Genomic DNA, 19,684 nt, shown 5'->3' with positions numbered 1-19,684 from the left:
TATCCTTTCTCATTCACCTCCGTTGAACACATGAACAAGCTTCTTTGCTTACAGGCAGAGACGAGAACAGACCAGACCCCCAAACAGAGGCATGCGGCTTCTCTGCTATTTGGCATCTCTTACGCTCCAGCCCAGCAGAGAACAAACACACCTTGACCTGGAGAAAGTCTTACACAGTCAGTCTTACACCTCACACAAAATTTAGAAGAATGCACATTCATCCCAGACAGAAAATGAGAGATATTTCAAAGTGTTCTCCATTAATTTATCATTTAATATAAATGCTGACAGAAAAGCAGATAAGACCTTGTAGACACTTCCATCTATTTACAAACCAAACAGTGAATCACCACCTTTCCACTCTTTTTTTTGTTGAATCTGCAACTCAAAGGACCCTTAGACACTATGTGGAAGCAAGGTGAGGTTGAGTCAGCTTTAAGAGGGAGAAAAGCAAGGTGAAGAGAGAAGAAGAAATAGCATTTCAACATATGGCTTTTTCTATATAACCACCATGCACACACAATAGGTCTCCACTTCCTTGTTCTTTAATACAAAAGTGACACTGTTGGCTCTATAGTTCTAAAAAAGAAATAAAGGAGACAAATACTGACTTTCAGATCTCTGGATCCTCTGGCCTTTTGCCTCCTTCAATCCACTTCATCCCACTTCAGCATAATATCTAGAAGGCTTTTCTTTCAAGTTTAAAAAGTACGTTGCAGGAGTAAAGACACAGGGAGTTGGATATAGTGAACTCTTTCTTCTATTCCTTTTGTCCCCTCAGAGTTTTTCCAAAAGGTAGTAAAGCACCTAACCTTTCAAGGAAAGTGAGCTCAATACCTTGTGTGCCTCTGAATGTCTCCCCCATGACCAGGCCTGTATGTACAAGACTTCAAAATTGCCCTGAACTTGCAAAGAGTTCAGTTTACGGAATTCTTCTCATACGTTCTACTTAATCTCTACTCCTACTAAAAATGTTTTGATAGTTACAAACAATAAATATTCACAATATCAACCCAGAGTCAGCCATTCCCATAAAGGCTCAAGATTTTTTTTGATGGAGAAGAGAAGCAGGAAAGGAAGAAAACAGCAGAAGGAAAAGAAAAGCAAGAAAAGAACCAGTTCAAACAGAAAGAGAGAATTCATGACATTTTGTTTAGCATTGATTTATGAGAACAGCAGACAGGGAATTTCACTTATCCAGGATCCTAAATAAATTCAAGAAATAGTTCATAACCTGACTCAACAAATCTCATCGTCTCCTTTATTACCTAGACTATGCTTTTTATTTTATTTTTTGTTAAATATACCTCTGCAGGGCACAATCACATACAATCAATACGATTGGAAAATTACATGAGCTCTATCCCAAGCATATATGCACCAATGTTAAAAAGTTATTTAAAAAACCAAACAAACCAAAAAATAAAATAAACTCCACCCAAAAAGGTGATAATGACTGCAGAATGTCTCGGGGAGACTTGTACGGAACTAACAAGATCAAAGAAAACTAGGCTTACAAGAAACAGGAAAAAAAAGTCATCTGTAGAGAAATCCCACAACTGGAAGTAGGTAATTTCAAAGAGGGGGTGGGAGCTGTCATGTAGAAGATCCCACAACTCTTCCTCCCTCCTCCCACATATGGCTGGCCTCATCTCTTCCTCCCCATAGCAACAAATACAATGGGGAAAGAGCTCGACACTATGCTACCAGTTACAGAAAATAGGAAAAAATAAATCAAGCTACAGCACAGTTGCTAAGCTGACTTCAAGGAAAGCTCCTCTTAGCATAGAGGCTGCTTACACAGCAAGCAGAGGCCGAAGGGGTAATGGGAACTTCTTAAAATTAGAAAAAACTGAAAGTCATTTATGTGCTAGATTTGCCCATGTTAGAGCAGCTTCACTTAGGAGAGGCTGCGGATTAAAGGTACCAATTGTAAACCGTGCAGCAGCTGAGATGTGAAGAGGGTTTCTTATCGTCTGTCTCAGGTTGCTTTATACATTTATAAAATGCTGCTACCAAGTTTCTTTTTAAAAAGCTAGAAATAAAGAGGTCAGTGCACACATCCAGTTGTGGGATCCATCCAATACACAATCTGGTTGGATGCCAAAGACTTGTGAGTACTGTCTGCACAGAACTATTAATAAATCTTTTTAACATTACAAAGAAGCAAATAATTTCTTAAACATCAAATACTCCACAAGATTTTCTTTTTTGCTTACAGATATATTTTCCCCATATACATTTCACATGTAATTCCATCATCTCTAATGCTTTTTATTTTCAGAGACACTGCACCATCTGTTGCTTCCATCCTTCCAAAACTGTATTTTTCAAATTGAAGTTGATAATTGTATTTTCCTAAAACTTTCAGATCTTAGAATCAGTTGTTTCCTGGAATATGAAAACATCCAACCTGTATATCCAAAGACATCCACCTTGCTGGATGAAGCTAGGCACCTGAACTTTCCCAAATGCTGAACACCTGGCAATTTGCACTAAAATCATACACAAACTCACTGGAATTGCAAAGATTGCCTGGGAAAGATCAGTTAATTATTTAGGTTACTAAGCTATAGGCATCCAATGTTCATTATTATGATCACATATTTTAAGCTTCAAATGACTGGGATGTTCCCGATGCAGACAAATCCACATTCCCACATGCTCCTTTTATTGGGAAATTTCAGAAAAAGCTGCACCCTCTTTGCTTACCACAGTGTTCCAAGAGTTTCCATGGCATGATACTACACTTGCCATGGGGAAATGAAATTATAAAGAAAATCAATATTAAGTTTGTTTTCCCTGCTAATCAAGGCTCTACCTGCATCACAAGAAGTGCTTCGAAGACTGTGACAACACTAAGCAGTTACATTCTTCTTCCTACACAAGAATAAAGACCACGTGTTAACTGTATAAGGACACTGTGCTGGGATAACATTCCCCAAAATCGCTTACGTCTATTGTATAACTTGAACTAACTTACTCCAGCCTCTTTCACCCCCCTGACATTTCAATAGAAAATAATGCAGTTGATAACAGTCGAGTATGGAAGAAAGAATCCCCAATGAAGTGTTTGACATTTCGGATTATATTTGATCTGAGAACAAATCAATTTGCGCTACATAATCTGTATGCTGGTATACCACAAGTAACAACCACCCAACTGTTGGCACCAAGACTATACCTAAAAGGTGGCTCAGAAGAGCCATTTCACTTTCCTCATAAATTCAGAGTTTAAATTTACTCAAGCAAGGCAGATGTTTTTCTAGTTCATGTCTAAATTACCACTTAGACAACTCAAGAACTTTTGCTTCCCTTTTTTCATCCAGGGGAATTGATTTATCATGATACAAAAAATTAAGTTGCTGACACACTGACTTTTTCTGCTTGTTTTTAAATCAGTGCTACCAACATTAGGAGACGGAAATAGGAAGTGTGTGTTTTGGGAAGTGAACGATGACAAAATTTGAATATGAAGGTAACATCATGCCCCAGTCTTGCTCTGTGTTCCTTTTTATCTATTCTAGGACTACAAAAACTTCTTCATACACACACAGACAAGAACAAAACATGCACACTGCTTACGTGGTTCCCCCCCACCTTTTTAGAACAAAGACAATGAGATGGCAACTCCTGCTCTTGAGCCTCCTGATTATTAGCAGTGAATTTCTTGGCCCATAAAAGTGGGTCTGAAATAGCTAGTCAACTGAAGATACTTTAAAAACTATCCTGTAAGTCTGCTTCATTATAGTCCAGATTTATAAATGGAAATGGCAATGGAAATGAAGGTTTATGGTACTCTGACTTACAGATTTCTCTCTGAACCTGAAAACCTCAATAACAGTCTGCAAGAGTTTAAGTTAGATCAAGGAAGGGAAATGCAAGCGGCTTTCTTGTATTATCAATGAAAAGCCTCACTCCTAATCCTTTCTAATAAAGGATTTGCCCCACCTTACTCAATTCGTGCTGTCAAGAGACAATATCATCATACAAGTTTGCTTCTTCCACATCTAATTTAATGTAATGCTACAGTTTGACAAGTCTTTTCAGTTCCAATGGGGTTAAGAGTCAGTCACATTTGCAACACAGATTTATCTTTTACTGTAACTGAAGAAATTTTAAATCAATATTGAATTTAGATTTCAACACTTTAAAGACAAGGCTTCTTTGATTATATAAAATTTATATGTTCCTTCTCCCTCTCTAAATGAGCCATTCCGTCAGCTGAGAGAGTGCATGAGAGACTGAAAACATGTGAGAATACCCCAGATACATCTCAGTACATTGCAAATTGTATGACTTAAATGGAATGATTTTCTACAATTCAATGCATGGATAAGGCTTGGTACAATCATTAACTTTTGTAAATTGTTATTAGGATAATACAGTCAACTCACAAAACCCTACAAAGATTTGACAATCAAAATGGCTACACCAGGAAAAAAAAAGTGTAAAGCACAAGTCTTTGGCTCTCCTTTAAAGAAAAACAGCAGTTTACCATGTTTATACAGATCCCCCGTTTGCCTACCAGTAGGGGCAATATCACATTTGTGCATCACTGAGTAATAACACCATTAGAAAAGGCAACTTCACAGAAGTTATTGGCTAAGCGAATTCATTTGAATGCTCTGTTTTGAGGCAGCAAGCTGTCACTGTTACACAATCAGGGAGGGTGAGTGGGGAAGCCACAGAAGGAAAGAGGGAAGGTATGGACAAAAGGGAGAGAATAAGGCTCAGAAGAAACTAGGCAGAGAAGAACTTGAAGAAAGGGGATAACAGTGCTGCAAGTTTGAAAGGTGCTCTGACCTAAATAAAAAAAGTCCTACTCTAAAATGGGACAGGATATGATAGTATACAAGAGGGGCAGAAGAAGTGGAAGTTTCTCCTATTAAGAAAAACCAACTAGGTCACAGGAAAGGAGGAAGAGATGTTGACAGAAGGAGGAGGAAAATAACACTACAGAATAAACAAACATCATTTCTACATTGATTGAATCACTGTTTGACATACTAAAACTTAACCTAACACTTGAAGCTTCCTATTCGGGGTGGTTTGTCCATGCTGGGGCTAAAACCCAGGTAATCAATGAGTGTTCAATGTTTTCTACCGCAACAGAAAAATCTAACCTACCTACCAAATGATGCAGTAGTGCCCTAACACCATTGTAATACTGTTTCTTCTTGCCCAAGTAGAAGGAACTAAACCACTTTCTAGCCGAGACCAATTTCACTGAGGTGGACAGCATTCCTGTACAACTGGGACAACAATGGGCTATAGAAATGAACATAGCAGTATACAGAGTTACTCCAGAAATTTTCATTCCCTAGTTCTTTGCTGTAACCATCAATGCTTCCATTATATGTAGAGCTATCTGTCCTCCCAGTTCTATTAGCATGCTTTTCCACAAAAAGGGAAAATTTTAGGTGCAGCTTCCAGAAAGACTTAAAAGCGTGCATTGCATTTTGCTGTTTGACTTGTTTTATCAACTGAACCTCTGCAAAAAAAGCGGAAAAAGGACAAGAGGAGAAGAGGAAAAAACAAAGCCAAAAATCAATACCGTTGGTAGATATTAAACAAACTATTTAACAAGCCAAACTATAATACTGGGCAACCAGGGCATTCACCTGGACACACTGATCACTACAAGGACACTATGCACAAAGTACAACACGGAGAGCTGGATAAAGGAGAAAAACAACAGTAAGGTCTCCCTTCTAATCCACAGGTTTTGGAAGCATTCACCATATGTAGGCCAGCAATCTGAACAGCTCTTACTGCAGAATTCCTCCCGGGAGAAAAGTGGAGAAAAAAATTAATCCCTAACCTGGCAAGGAAACTAGCTGGCACAAGTAATAAAAGGTAAAAAGTTTTTTGCCCCTCCAGATTTTCTTCCTAGTGTTGAAAATGAATCTGTAGATTCAAACATCTCATAACCGTCTTTGAAAATTAATTTTACATCAAGAATTACCGCAGTGAAAAAAGGTACATTCTGGGCTTGTCCTCCTAGATTAGAATATTGCACTAATTATCTCAACTAAAATGAGCTCCCTGTGTTAATAAAGACACAGCAGGAAGAAGTAAACTAATTAAAAACAACAATGAGAAGGCTGACCTGACGGTGGTGCTCTGCACTTAAGGATGGGAGAACAGGGCAGAGTGTCTGTGTCAGTTGACTTGTGAGCAGGCTGCCAGGAGAACACGTTAATCATCGTCATGCCCAGAGCAGAGAAGGGAGGAAGAGACCTGACGGGCTCAAAACTGCATCAGCCTAGCTCTGCTCAGCTCGAAGGGGAGAGGCTGTAATGCTAGGCCTCAGGTAGGGGATACGGATGGATGGGGGCAAGGTGTAGATGAAGCTATTCTAGTGCAAAGATGATTCTTTGCCAAAAGTTAAGAGGGGTTAGGAAAAAAAAGCAAGCTTCAAAACTACTCTTGGCAATTAAGAGGCCAAAGTTCAACGAAGAGCGAAATAAACCCGTGTGAAGACGTACGGAAAGTGTGGGCGTGTGCGCTGAAAAATGCCTTTATTTTCATTCAGTGCTTCTACCTCCCAGACACTTGATCACAACAGCTGCGCTCATGCGAAAAAATTCTTAAAACATACCCAATATATATACAGATATAACTACGTATATATGTATATATATATTTATATATAAATTTTTATTTAAATAAAAAAGAAAGCTCGAATCCCAAGCCAATATGTGTATCAAATCCTTGACCAGCCAGGTCTGTAGGGCATAATCAAATTCAATGTGAAATAGTATATAAACGCGGTGCCTTGACTGGGCAAATTAAATAATTGCTACTCAAAAGAGTCTTCTGTTTGGACTCTCCTACTGGTAGGCAATAGTGGGACTGTATCCCCTCCCACCCCCCATTTTGTTTTATTTAACAGTATGATGAATGCTAAGCTTAGCCCAAGGTTGCTATGACCTCAGCAGGAGTTAAGGTTAAGGAAAAAACTAAAAACCAAGAAAATTATTAACTCTTGCTTTACCCAACCAAAGCAATGCAGTAATTTATTACATAACCAGTGCTTTCCAATTTAGTAGTCTAACCTAGAAAATAAAAACGAGAACAGGCCAAGAAGGTGCAGAGGGAGCAGCACTTTAAAATCATTCTCCACCGAGTTCTTCGTATACAGGGTCTCACCCCAGCGCACGTCAAAAGAGTCAAAAAATGTGCAGCAAGAACAAGATCTCTTTCATTTCTTTAACTTTTAAAGAAAACATCTACAAAGGCTTATTGTTTCTCCAACTTACGCTTATAAAGCATCTACTTGGAGAAGTAGCACACCAAATCTATCAAGCAAAATTTGCTTTTCAGAACTTCTAACTACTTCTGACAGGACCCCTGCTGTACCTTAAGTGGTCATTTTGATGCCACTTTTCCCCTATGAAAGGGGAATCTCAGAAGGATTCACTGCAGCAGTGGCAGACAAGCTGCAGATTGATTCTCAGGTATCAAATTCTAATACACACAGACCTTAAACAATGCCAACTTTAAAAAAGAAATAAAAATTCCCCTCTATTTTTTAAAGATTGCCATCATTGATGCGCACAAATCAAAGATGTTGGTCTCCTTCAGTAAAAGCCCCTCACAACAGCATTACAATTAAATAACTGATGTATCACTGAACATAAAGAAAAAAATCAAGTTATAGAAGAAATTATTATATTTTTAATAATAATAATGATGATGATAAAATAGCAATGAAGAAAAAACAAAGGCAAGAGTTGCTGAGAAAGAGGCATATATGAAAGACCTGTTTCAAAAGGCAGAGAGGTCAGTAACTCCCTCCCTCTGCATCAAGTCAATTGTACGGACTTTGGGTAAGCTTGTTTTAAAGGCATAGTGAGAAGGGGAAAAAAAACCCAGCAAACACTGGATGAACTAACACGCTTCACCAGCTCATCGGCAGTTAACATCCTCCTAGCAACTGCATAACCTTATGTTCACTCTGCTTCCTATTTCTAGAGATTCTGCCTTGGTCACGGCCGCACAACCTTCACTGGTTAGTTAAGCCTCTCTACACAAGGCCCAGCTACCAGCTTCAGAAATACCCATGCTGTAGTAGAATGGTCTGTATTCTGCTGACCTCTCTAGTCCCAACAGAAAATAAAAGGCCAGCAACCTTCAAATAAAATAACATACGTTGGACACTTATTTTTTTATCCTCTTTAATTACACATGCTGTGCTGGGACATAGATGAAGGACTGCACCTGTTGCATTGCAAAGATTCTGTCACTTGTAGTTTAAACTTAAATAATCTAAGCAAGCAGTCTCGCACAAGCTAGGTTCAGTTCCCAGCCACAATGGGAGGAACTGTTTTAAGAGTGAAGCTTGCTGCACATCTTTTGACACTGCAATTCACAGCTACTCTCCAACACTCACTCCTTGTTTACCCTTAAACCATACAAGGAAGCGGCCAGGTTGTTTTAGTCGTTGAGAAATTAAGGTGATAAGGAATTATGCACTGGGTATGTAATAATACCAAAATAAAAGAAAAAACCTACTTCATTAAGATCATACAATTAATCAAACAGAGTATATATATAATATCTTTTTTTTTAAGCCCTGGGATCCAAGGCGTCCAAAGTTATTAAAATAAAGTTCATTCACAGAACAAAAACAAATTTAATTTGAATTGCTTGCAGATACTGCTAATTTTCATTTTTTTTTAATTAAAAAATGCGTTTATGTGAACTATGTGCAGGATTTGTTTCTAGTAGTTGTGTTTGTGCACATTGCCTCTGGACCTGCTGCTGCTACTGCTGTTGCTCCTGGGTTTCTCCAATCACCCCTGGAAAAAAACGTGATGGAAGCTACCAACACCCCAGCAAAAGAAACTCTGGGGTATGCTGGCCTCACTTCATGGAGCAGACGTGGGCGTAACTCCCGCTCTCTGGGAGTCGTGGTTGTCTCCTCCTCCCTCTGGGTCTTCTGACAGGCTGAGAGATGCTGTCTTGTTTGAAAGGAGGCCAATGTTCTCTTGTGTCAAGGCTGATCCATTTGGAACATCACTGCTGAAAGAAAGTTGAGGAGAAAGGGGGAGGGGGTGAAGAGAAGTACTGAGATTTTTCATTTATTTTACATAAAAGAACTTCAATATTTGTTCCTGCAGCATCTCAGTGAACAGTTGTGAACGTATTTAAAAATGTAAAGACTTGCCTTGTATAACAAGTAGGTTGTCTGGTATACTGCAGATACTTACCAGAAAGGGAAGAAGGATAAGATAAGGATAATTGAAAACAAACCAAACTACGTAATCTAGGGTTCTCGATTAGCTATGTTTTGCAAAGTATTTCAGTACATGCCACAAGATGTACAGTATCAATCTGTACAATGCACACATTCTGGAATATTTAACTTATCTGGATCATTTATCTTAATTTTTTTATTTAAAAAAAAGAAATAGTTGTTTCAATTTCATTACTTCCAGAATTTCATATGGGAAAACTAGTTTCTGCTCTGGAGGCCTCAATCTAATGGTGCAGCGCAAAACTCAAGAAAGCGCAGACTTCGTAAGCAATTGAGAGGGATAAATTTTATGAATAAATACACTTTCTGAATAACTACCCAGATTCCAAACTGCTCACATGAAGTTATGTAAACTTAATGAAACATCTGAACTTTTCTGTTCAAAGTATTAGTCTGAATACACACAGAAATTGCCCAGGAAAGTGGTTGAGTCACCATCCCTGGAAGCATTTAAAAGACTGTAGATGAGGCGCTTAGTGAGCATGGTGGAGTTGATGGTTGGACTCGATGATCTTAGAGGTCTTTTCCAACCTTAATGATTCTATGATTCTAAGAACAAAGAGTAACCCAGCTCTGTTGTGCTCTTTAAGATGCTGGCAGCCATCTGAAAATGGTCGCTGTGTAGATTTCCAGCATTCCCTGCCAACATCTTATTTCAGGTGACTCAAATGTGAATTGAAATCAATCCCAGCATCTACACAGATAAAAATTACTTCCTACAAATAAAAGTGAACTTTGTTTCAAAGTTACATACCTTCCTAGACAACATCCACATCACAAACCTTAGCAGGATGGAATAACTTTCCTCTCACATTTGGAACATTTCTCTTCTTTGAAACTAAAACTGTAGATAAAGATTTCTTTTATGGTTGTTGTTTATCTCCTGCTCCTCCCTACTAATCACCCAATATTAACTAGATGGACTTCTGGTCTTACAAACATTGCAATTTTTCTGTTGCGTTAATCGATATACGGTCTCATTCCACTCACGTACTCATCAGCTGAAATGGCCCTTAATTCATGCTCGCACTATGAAAGCTTGATTTGTATAATCTTTTCCTAGCAGATGTTTCCACATCAGAGACAATGTGAGGCATTATTCACATACCAGAGAGTGACCCTGATTAAGTCATTCTCCTATTACCTGAATGTCAGTGCGAGGTCCTCAGCTGGAACCTTGCTTTGCGGTTCTAATTGTCCATTTTCTGTCTGTTTAGTGCTGCCCAGTTTGTTTTTTATATCCAGTGAAGACTGGCTCTCCTTTAAAAAAAGGACAGAAGAAAAATTCTTTAATGTTGTGATAAAAAAATTTGAATCTTCATCCTTTGGGACCAAAGATGAAGGCCTGTAAACTGGAGGCATACAGTGTAACCCATAAAAGCCATAAGACAAGAGAACAGACTTGGTAAGATATACTCATCCTCTCAGGACACAGTATTTCCCAAAAGGAAAGGATGATTCTTGTAACAACAAGCAAAGACCATAGACTGTAACAGCACACAGACTTCTGAACGCTAGCCTGTACCTGCAGATGATGTTTTCTATGTTAAAGCGGTTTATACAACTCATGGCACAGTGACCTTGGAGACAATTCATAGTTTTCAACCAATTCAGTGCCACACTTATTTTCCAATGGTGACAAAATAACAGCAGAGTATTTTGAAGTGGCTAGACTTCAAGTTCTTCATGAAGAAGAGTCAAGAAACTTTTCAGGAGGTTTTGAAGAATAAAGAGGTGAAGAGGGAGATGGATGACTCCAGCTGTGGTCATCCAGCAGAGAGCCTTTTTGCCAGGGTGAACGGGCTGCAGCCAGCTACACGGCTCTCCACTCCACCTCTCTGCCTCCCACCCCCACAGCACTCACCATGCTCAGCTCACGGGTTCTCTTCCCAATTTCCCTTTCCACCTGGTGTAGCTCCAAGCTCAGCTGTTCACTTGAGATCATCCCAGGCCACTTGGGAGGTGGGGGTGGGGGCTGTGGTTGGCCTGCCAGGGTAGTCGCCTCCCTCTGCAACAGCAGCCTGTTACTAACAGCCTAAATGCATAAAGCCAAGCACATACACAACTGAGCACACAACACACCAAGCACAGAAACAGCTCTAGGCCATAACTCTAGAGTATTGCTTATTTGTAAAACCAAGGCCTTCTCTCTCCATGTTTAACAAGGTCCCAACCAAAATCACTTCCAATGCAAGCTGAAACATTTTTTACATGCAGACAAGCCTTTTCACTTTTAAACAAAGAGTGTTAAATACCTTTTACTGTAATAGAGCCTGTATTATTACTAAATCATATAAAATATCTTGAGAGATGTGGATGTCAATATGTAGCTCTTTACTGACCTAGATTAGGAAGCACAGGAACAGAGAGGGTCAAGTGACTACGGTCACTGACAAGTTGCAAGTTACTAGCAGCCAAGTAGAAGCAGTAACCATGTCAGCCACTCCAAAAATCTGTTAACACTTGGGAATCCGTTCCATAAGTGTATGCTTTGAATTTAAACACACTATCTACTCCTTCACACAACCAAACATCTGGCTGGTCTACAAGTAGAAATGCTCATTCATTCAAGAAAGCAAAACAATCTAGTTCTTCGTGCTCAGACCAAATTAAGCAATTGCTACAACCTTGTAACAGGTAAATGAATAAAGCCTCCTGGATTTCAAATATCTACTTGCAGCTTTGAACAGGAGATACATTGAAAGTTGTCACTACTCAAAAAAATCAATCACTTCTGACAAAATCAAATTATGGTAAAATCAAGGCTCAAAACTCAACTATGTAGGATTTAACACTGACACAATCACAATAATAATGAGAAGGAGAGGCAGGCCACTTGTGGGTTTTGCAACTTTCCAATACTCTTCTATTATGGCAAAAGCAGACATGCGAGATTTAAAACATTTTCTCCTCTTGTTCCCAAGCAAGAGCACAAGAACACAAATTATGTTTCAAGTAACTAAGAAATGCATACTACTTGTAACTGCTGCTGCGACTTAAAAATTGTGAGCTCTTAAAACTAATCTGCAATAACCCTCCTCTATAATATATGTTCTTAGGTAACCATAGTTTCAGCAGAAGCTGCTATCCACTACTTATAGCAGTTCCTTCTGGGAAAACATTAATATGAATAGTTGCTGAGGTACCTAGAATAGTTTCCTGGTAAATATCTACTGATTTTTCCTAGAAGGAAAAAAAAAAAGTAACTAAAGCTTTGCTAAAACAATTCCTTCATTATGCCTTGACATTTCTCCATCTGTGGCTTGCAAAATACAAAGATTTCAGCTCATTAATTCTTTTACAAATGCAGACCCCTATCTTTCCTCACGTTGCAAGTGACTACGTTTCTTCTAAGCAAGGAGACATGAAATATTAAGCTTTAATTTTTCAAACTAAATATCCTAAATATTTATTTTCTTGACTCTTGTGGCTTGCGCTATTTAGGAAGAAACAGGTACAACACAAAGCCAAACATGAAACAGATGAAGGTCATACCTTTCTGTACATAAAATCAGACATTTTCAATGGCAGTAAAGCCAAAAAGAACAGGTATCTACACCACAAGTCTGTCTCTGAATTAACAGATGAACAGAGAGGGGGAGTAAGTGAGAGAGAGAATGAAAGCTAACATGAATGAGCACAGAGTGCAGATTCAGGTATGGTGTTGATTTGCACATGAAGTGCAGGGAAGTTTCTGCTGCTAAGCAGCGAGGTTTACACTTGTACCATAGTCCTGATGCCTGGCATCACAGAATTAAATATTGTTACTGAATATCATTACAGTCAGAGAAAGATCATCAACACATGAAAAGCAGCTTTACTAGCTTCATCTCTCTCCATACCACCCCTCATCACTCTTCCAAATGTTGGTACCAACCTCTAGTCCTCGCATTTGTGTCTGCTGGCTAATCTGATGGTCTACTTGCTGCAGCTCCATGCGCAGCTGCTGCTCTCGCTCTGCTGAGGGCAACTGTTTCCCATGACCAGCCACATCTGACATGGACAGTCTCTCCCTTTGGGATCAGAAAAGCAAAAATAAGGAGATTTCCAAAAAAAGCTTTACTTAGCTGGTACAGAAAGAAATAGATAAAGAAAATTCAGAAAAAGGCAAAGAAAATATAAAGCAATTCTACCTGTCATTGAAACGTCCCTGAGAAGGTATATTTTGATGAGGAGAGTATGGAGAGCCTCCCCAGCCACCGTGAGTTCCATAAGGATTGTAGTCTGCCAGTGAACAGAAAGAAGACCATGTTGCATTACTACAAAACAATCCTTTAAGTAGTTCAGCCAATACACAGAACTGGACAGAAATTAGAGAATAACCAGAAAGGTCAGCCCTCTAAGAGTGAGGAAGTCTAACGTTTCTTCTGCTGAAATGAACACAAAAATACTATGTGTGACCAGTCTCATGTGCATAATGCATGACTCTTCCTGCATGTCCAACAAGATTTGCTACAGCCTTCCACAGTCTATGAGTTTGTGAAGAACTTCAGACACGCAGGGGCCACAAAGAGAAACTTACAGCCACTATGAGAGCAATTATTTTTGTTGCTTAAGTTCCTAAAAGACTCAAGAGTTGATTGAGAATTCTGAGATACCTAGTTAACATCAGTTTGAAGATGAAGCTTTCAGGGAAGCCAGAGTTCTACCTGTGATAAAGTCTAGAAAATTACTGCTTGAATTAAGCAAATGAGGTTTTGTTTTGTTTCCAGCAATTAACTCCTGAAAAAATCTAGAAGGAAGTTTGGAGGAATATAATTAAGTCTTTTCTTAAGATTATTCAGTGCACCTCAAGAAAGAGACCATCTTTTGGAGTAAGCCACCCTATACATGTGATTAGAAAATAAATGTGTGGAAAATAAATCATTCCTACTTTATTTGCTTTGCCTAACAGTACACAAAACAATGGCAGCATTGAGCTTGAAGCAGCAACTATCCATAAAGTAGGAGTGCAGTACAGTACTTTGTTATGATAGTTTTGCACCATATATTTGAGAAAGCAGTAAGTTTCTGGATTCTGCTACAACAGATGCACAAACCTGTCCGTGGAACACAATGTAGTGGCAGCCATTTTCTTCAGGCTTCTCAGTGTAGTCCTACCTAGAGTTATTTTTGGTGGCATAACATACATCTCATCTATATTTCTAAGATGAGAAACAAGTTTACAGGGGCTGTCTTCAACTTGCGCTACACCATAGCACTAAAGAAAATAGCAACAGCCAGCAAAATCCAAGAGCACACATCGTACCTGAAATGATTGATTTGGTGGTAGCTCCCTGGACCGCCATGGCCTGCATGGGACCAGAATTCTGGTACATCGCTTTGGAAGTACGAGAGATAGCCCCAAATCTCGACACAGTTGGTCGGTCTCCAAATGGAATGAGGTCATCATCACCAGTCTCTGCTGCTCTTCGCTGCATGTCTAATCGCTGGTCACGCATGGCTTTACTATCTACGTTCTAGACAAGATACGGAGAAGGCAGTCAAAAACTTATTCAGAAATGAACAAAACTACATTCCTTTTACAACAAGCTGGTACCAGTATAGTAAGTCTCTCGTATTCTCTATTCCCTTCATCCTTCAACTAGTCTTCTTATTCTTCAGTTTATAACTCCACTGTTAGAGTGATGTCTCTTTAATGGTCTAACTTAAGATGACCATTACTACTACCACTGTGAAATAGTTGCATGATTAATTGTGAACAAATCCAAGAGAAGGGAGCAGCAGCAAAAAGAAATGAAGGCAGAGAAAGTCCAATGGGACAGAAGGGAAAAAAAACTCCTTCCAGAATAAAGTCAAAGAGGAGATCAGTGGGCATCTCTGAGGAATACATACTCCTTCCAAAGTCCAAAAGAAATTTCACTGAAACCCAGTGTAAAGAACGGTATCATCTAACAGCCTGCAGATGACCTAAAATGGGAATTATTCAGTACAGCATTTACTTGAACATATCTAGCGCACCTCTTCAGGCACATTTTTCATTAAGCAGTAGTACTGCTTGGAACATCCTGGTTTCTAACTCAGCTTCAGACTCAAACACCTTAATGGGTCACCAAGTGAACAGATAAAATGTTCTCTACTCAAAGAACTTCGACAAGCAGTCACAAAAGAAAAGATCTGCACAGAAAACAAGCTTGATTCAGCAGGATAAGTCAATTTGACTCAACTTACTTAGAAGAAGAAACAACAGATTATCATAAAGATTTTAACACAGCTTTTCCTGAGATAAAGTTAGGCCAGTTATGGGAGAAGTCACCTGGAGGGAGTAACTTAAAAACACAAGTCAATGGGTTGTTTCCATGAATAAAGATAATTTTAAAAAAGCATCCTCAACACAAAAGAAACAAAACAAAGATACACCCCCCCCCAATAATCACCACAGCCAGACAAACACAAAACACTAACAGAAATAAACAGACTCAATTAAAAAAACAAGGGAAAAAGCACTTAGTTAAATGGGAAAGCTATCTGTTGGCTGCCAGAAAATACAACACGGTAAGAACTGCCAAAATCGAATTAAGACTTTGCTAAACAAATAAAACTGTAGCACAATGCTGCATACAGCAAAAAGAACGAGGTAAGTGGGGCTACTACACAAAGAGGACTGGCTAAAGGCTAAAAACTTCAGTATGGTCCAAAATTAAAATAAAACTCTGCAAGCTTTCAGTGAGGATAAGGATTGCTAGAAACAGACAAGATAACATAGCTAAGGCAGGAATAAAGGGGTGAAAATGGTAGTCACAACTGAGTTGGAAGCTAAACTCAAGAAATGTAACATGTTGACACTGGAAGAGGCATTAGACAGCATCTACTTTGGAATTCTGAAAAAAAATGACATTTTAACCTCGAGTCTGTAGGATGCTAGTACCAATTTTAATTTATTTCCATTTACTGAGTGGAGGGGAAAGAACGTAGTGAAGCTGCAATGCCATCTGCATAAAATCCAGCATTATGCACTCTCAGATGATACTACTCTTATCCTTGAGAAACAGGAATCTTTTATGAACAATAAAAAAAAAAGGAAGAATTAATTCACTTGCCATCTGCAGAGAAGGTCTCCTGAGAGTTTTTTCCTGTGAGGAGACATTGAAGAGCAAAATTGAAGAGCAGCAGAGATCCTATTTGCTTATCTGAGAATTAGTTCTGGGGCAGAGGAACGCTTTGTTTAGCAATGAAAAAGGAGGCTGCTTCTCCAGAACCCTATTATATCTCTTAATTGAGTTTCAGTTTGTTTGCACAGTTTTCTAGCAGCAGGGATGAAAGACAAGAGCTGTTTGTTGGTTCCTGAACGCTGCCACTTGGACAGCCATAAGCCGATTCTGAGTAATCTCAGTACTTTCCCAGGTCAAACGTGACAGCGTTGTGACTCAAGGCAAACACACTGTGTAGGACAGACAGCAAAAGGACATGTAAAAAATTCAAAGCTGCAGATGAAATGCCTTTTCTTGCTCTGCTTTTTCTGGGGGAAAGCCTCCAGTGCCTTCCAGGTCTTACAGGAAAGCAATTCAGTGGACAGAAACCAGACGCATTTAATTCCAATGAGGCAGAGGGGAAACAGGGAAGCCTGCTTGTGGGCAAAGAGGAGAAGCTGGACAGAAAAATCCTATGATTTAGTTAAGTGGTTGCAACAGGTGAGCACCTGCCCACAGAAGAATAAATTCTGTATAGAAATTTCTTCCCCCTCTCCTTATTGGCCAAAGAAAGGTCACCATGACAGTGAGAATATATAAACAAAGGATGACAGAACACTTTTGCAAATGGGAGGTGAAGGAGAAAAACAGATGCATCTCTAAAATAGTCCCTCAGACTAAACAGTCCTTTCTCTTGAAGACTTGAATGTCTTCCTACTTGCATGGGCTACCAGCATACTTCTTGCTGTTGAGCGATGCTTAAAAGTTAGGAAGAAACAGTACGGTGGCGGTATTTCAGAATCCTATTTCTTTTCTTCTACATTCATGACTCCCAATAACGACACCCTAGTAGCCCCTTCTTTTTGCAAAACTGACCTAGCAAAAATGCAGCAGCACAAAATAAGATCATAGCCAGACACCCACGTCTTCAGTGAAGGACTGAATAAGGACAGCATAGAGTTAGAAATTGCCCTCAAGAAGAATCACCCTAGTATTATGTTATGACTATGCTTCTCTCAAGAGCTTCATGCAAGTTTTGGGCAAGTTGTGGTCCCAAATCAGTGTCTCCTTCAAGTAAAAACTAGTAACATTGTTAACAGCAGTCACAATCACCTTAAAAGGAATTAATAGCACAAAGCTAAGTTACAGCATCTCCCTCTGACAGAAAGTAGTACAGGAAGCAACAGATGGACATGTTTAATTAACAAGCTGCCAGTACAGAGTCATTTTTGGATTTCAAGTAAGTGTAAAGAATCATGGCAAAATATCTCTTGCTATCCATGGCTTTAGAGCAGAGTGGTTAGCCTGCATCTATATCCAGAATTTTAAAAACAGCTACACAAATGTAGGACTATTCATAGCTTTGAAAATAAAGCATTCTGTGCACTGGCAAATGCATTCTTTGACTGTAATGCACTTCTGAGCTTAAATACAAGCACTGCAGTCATCCTGGAAAGCAAATGAAAGAGTCCCTCCCAACCCACAGAAGTATCAACTTTTCTTCTGTGTTCCCCTAATCCCCACATACCACCATCTCCACGCTCCTTGCTGCCACAACATCTTTGGGTTTCGCATCTTTGGTTCCAATGTAGGAGCCGATGGTGTCACAGGACCAGGGAGAGTACTGGCTATAATCATTTCCTTTGTATTTCCCAGCTACCTTCAGGTCTTCATCCAAGTACTGTACAAACACAAAAATCTGGTTCTGTAAGTGAAGGGAAGAAGCAGCTTCACAGCCTCCACTACTTAGTTTAACAAGCAGTGGACTTGAAGAAAAACACCACCAGGATTATTTTTTTATCGGATATATCACCATATGGAATTGGGCCATGGCAAGCATGAAATGTGTGAAATTCTGATCACCTGGCTACATTCCCAGTGCTGACTGTTCACTTGGCCAGTATGAAAGTGGTATTTTGACCTTGGTTAAAAAAAATAAACCTCGATCAAGCTGTTACTTAATTCTAAACATGTCAGGAGCAAATGAAGCAAAGTCCAGTAATCGTGAAGACTGACTACGTCAATTAGTAATGGTTCAAAACTAATTCTCTTGGTTGCACCAAAAGCAGATAGCTTAGGATCAGTGGTATATCAGAGAATCAACAACAAACCGAGAGATTGGAGACTGCACTATAAGGCTTCTCACCTGGAGCACAAAATCTATCCCACCACAACACTGTACTGTTCTAATTTTCTTGTTGTCTTTACCTATCAGAACACACAAACTCCGAAGTATTTTCTAAACATGCTAGTAAGTCACATTTTTGTCAAAATATGCTTACCTCCTCTGAATGAAAAGGATGAGGCAAGGTTGGTGACGGTGCAAAAGGAGGTGGAGAAATCACCTTCCTCTCTTCTAGCTGGGCCATGATCTCTTTCCTTCGTCTGTGAAGTTCGTCCAGGCTGGGATGCGGCTGAAATGAAGACAGAAATACGTTACGAAGTATGGCAACCATATACTGCAAGAAAAGGAAAATACATTAAATAGACAGTATCATTACAACAATAAGTAACGGTCACTTTGTTAAAGTCTATCTGTTAATTTTCATGTTTAATATAGGACATGCATGTTCCTACACTGGCCAGAGTTTTAGTTCAAGACGCCCCAAAGGCAAGAACGTTATTTGCCTAAAACTGATTAGATCCTCAACTAACCCAGTGTTTCTAACTTTAAAACTACTAATCTTTTAACTCACAAGTAGCTCAACATGACTCTGTGTTCCAACTTGGCGAAGTTTCCACTGGAACATGTTCCAGCATGGCAAGTCCCCATTTCAGTGGGGCAAAGTGGTAGAACCCTACAGACCGTAACCTAGTCACAGTTTGCATTTATTATTCACTTTGCAAAAGAATTAAACATCCCACAAATGTGTCAAACTCAAAACTGATAAATCTATAAGCCACGTTAAAAATGCTTCCTAGATTCAGCAATATGATTCAGAGCCTTTAACCCAAAAGACAGTTACCTAAGTCCAACTATTCTACAGGACTCAATTCCAGCTGGTGATTTGCCAAAACAAGTTTGTATACTTCTACTAGGAAGACCCTCCAGTTAGCAATCTTAAAGTATAGAAAATTTGGAAGAGCAGAATTTTTAGTTCCTTTATCGAGGGACATATGTTTGCATATTTATTTATTTAGGCACAGAGATGGTCAGTCATAGATGGGCAGTACAAGAATGCACATGACCATTTGCACACACTGTATTTAAACCACACGGAAAGAGAGCGGCCCTCTCCAGCCTCATCTTTGTTGGAGAAGTCAGGGCCATAGCATGAATTACAACGCT

The 19,684-nt window shown here is 39.2% G+C and overlaps 1 protein-coding gene across 5 annotated transcripts in view; it reads right to left on the bottom strand.

The window, feature by feature from the left end:
• RC3H1 (ring finger and CCCH-type domains 1) overlaps positions 1–19,684 on the bottom strand; it is a 78,629-nt gene that overhangs the window by 11,321 nt on the left and 47,624 nt on the right. Inside the window, exons 13-20 of one of the 5 annotated variants that reach the window (XM_075156916.1) lie at positions 18,678–18,809; positions 17,924–18,076; positions 14,514–14,724; positions 13,399–13,489; positions 13,143–13,278; positions 11,130–11,300; positions 10,410–10,525; positions 1,248–9,030 (exon numbers count right to left, since the gene is read on the bottom strand). In XM_075156916.1, the coding sequence (XP_075013017.1) occupies positions 8,877–9,030; positions 10,410–10,525; positions 11,130–11,300; positions 13,143–13,278; positions 13,399–13,489; positions 14,514–14,724; positions 17,924–18,076; positions 18,678–18,809 (1,164 nt within the window). In that variant the 3' untranslated portion in view covers positions 1,248–8,876. Of the gene's footprint in view, positions 1–1,247; positions 9,031–10,409; positions 10,526–11,129; positions 11,301–13,142; positions 13,279–13,398; positions 13,490–14,513; positions 14,725–17,923; positions 18,095–18,677; positions 18,810–19,684 lie in introns of those variants that run through there. The other 4 variants (XM_075156912.1, XM_075156917.1, XM_075156918.1 and 1 more) reach the window with 4 other exon arrangements.

The sequence above is a fragment of the Calonectris borealis genome, chromosome 8 (genome assembly GCF_964195595.1).
Source record: "Calonectris borealis chromosome 8, bCalBor7.hap1.2, whole genome shotgun sequence".
NCBI lineage: Eukaryota > Metazoa > Chordata > Aves > Procellariiformes > Procellariidae > Calonectris > Calonectris borealis.
This window is presented reverse-complemented; position numbering and strand designations above follow the sequence as displayed.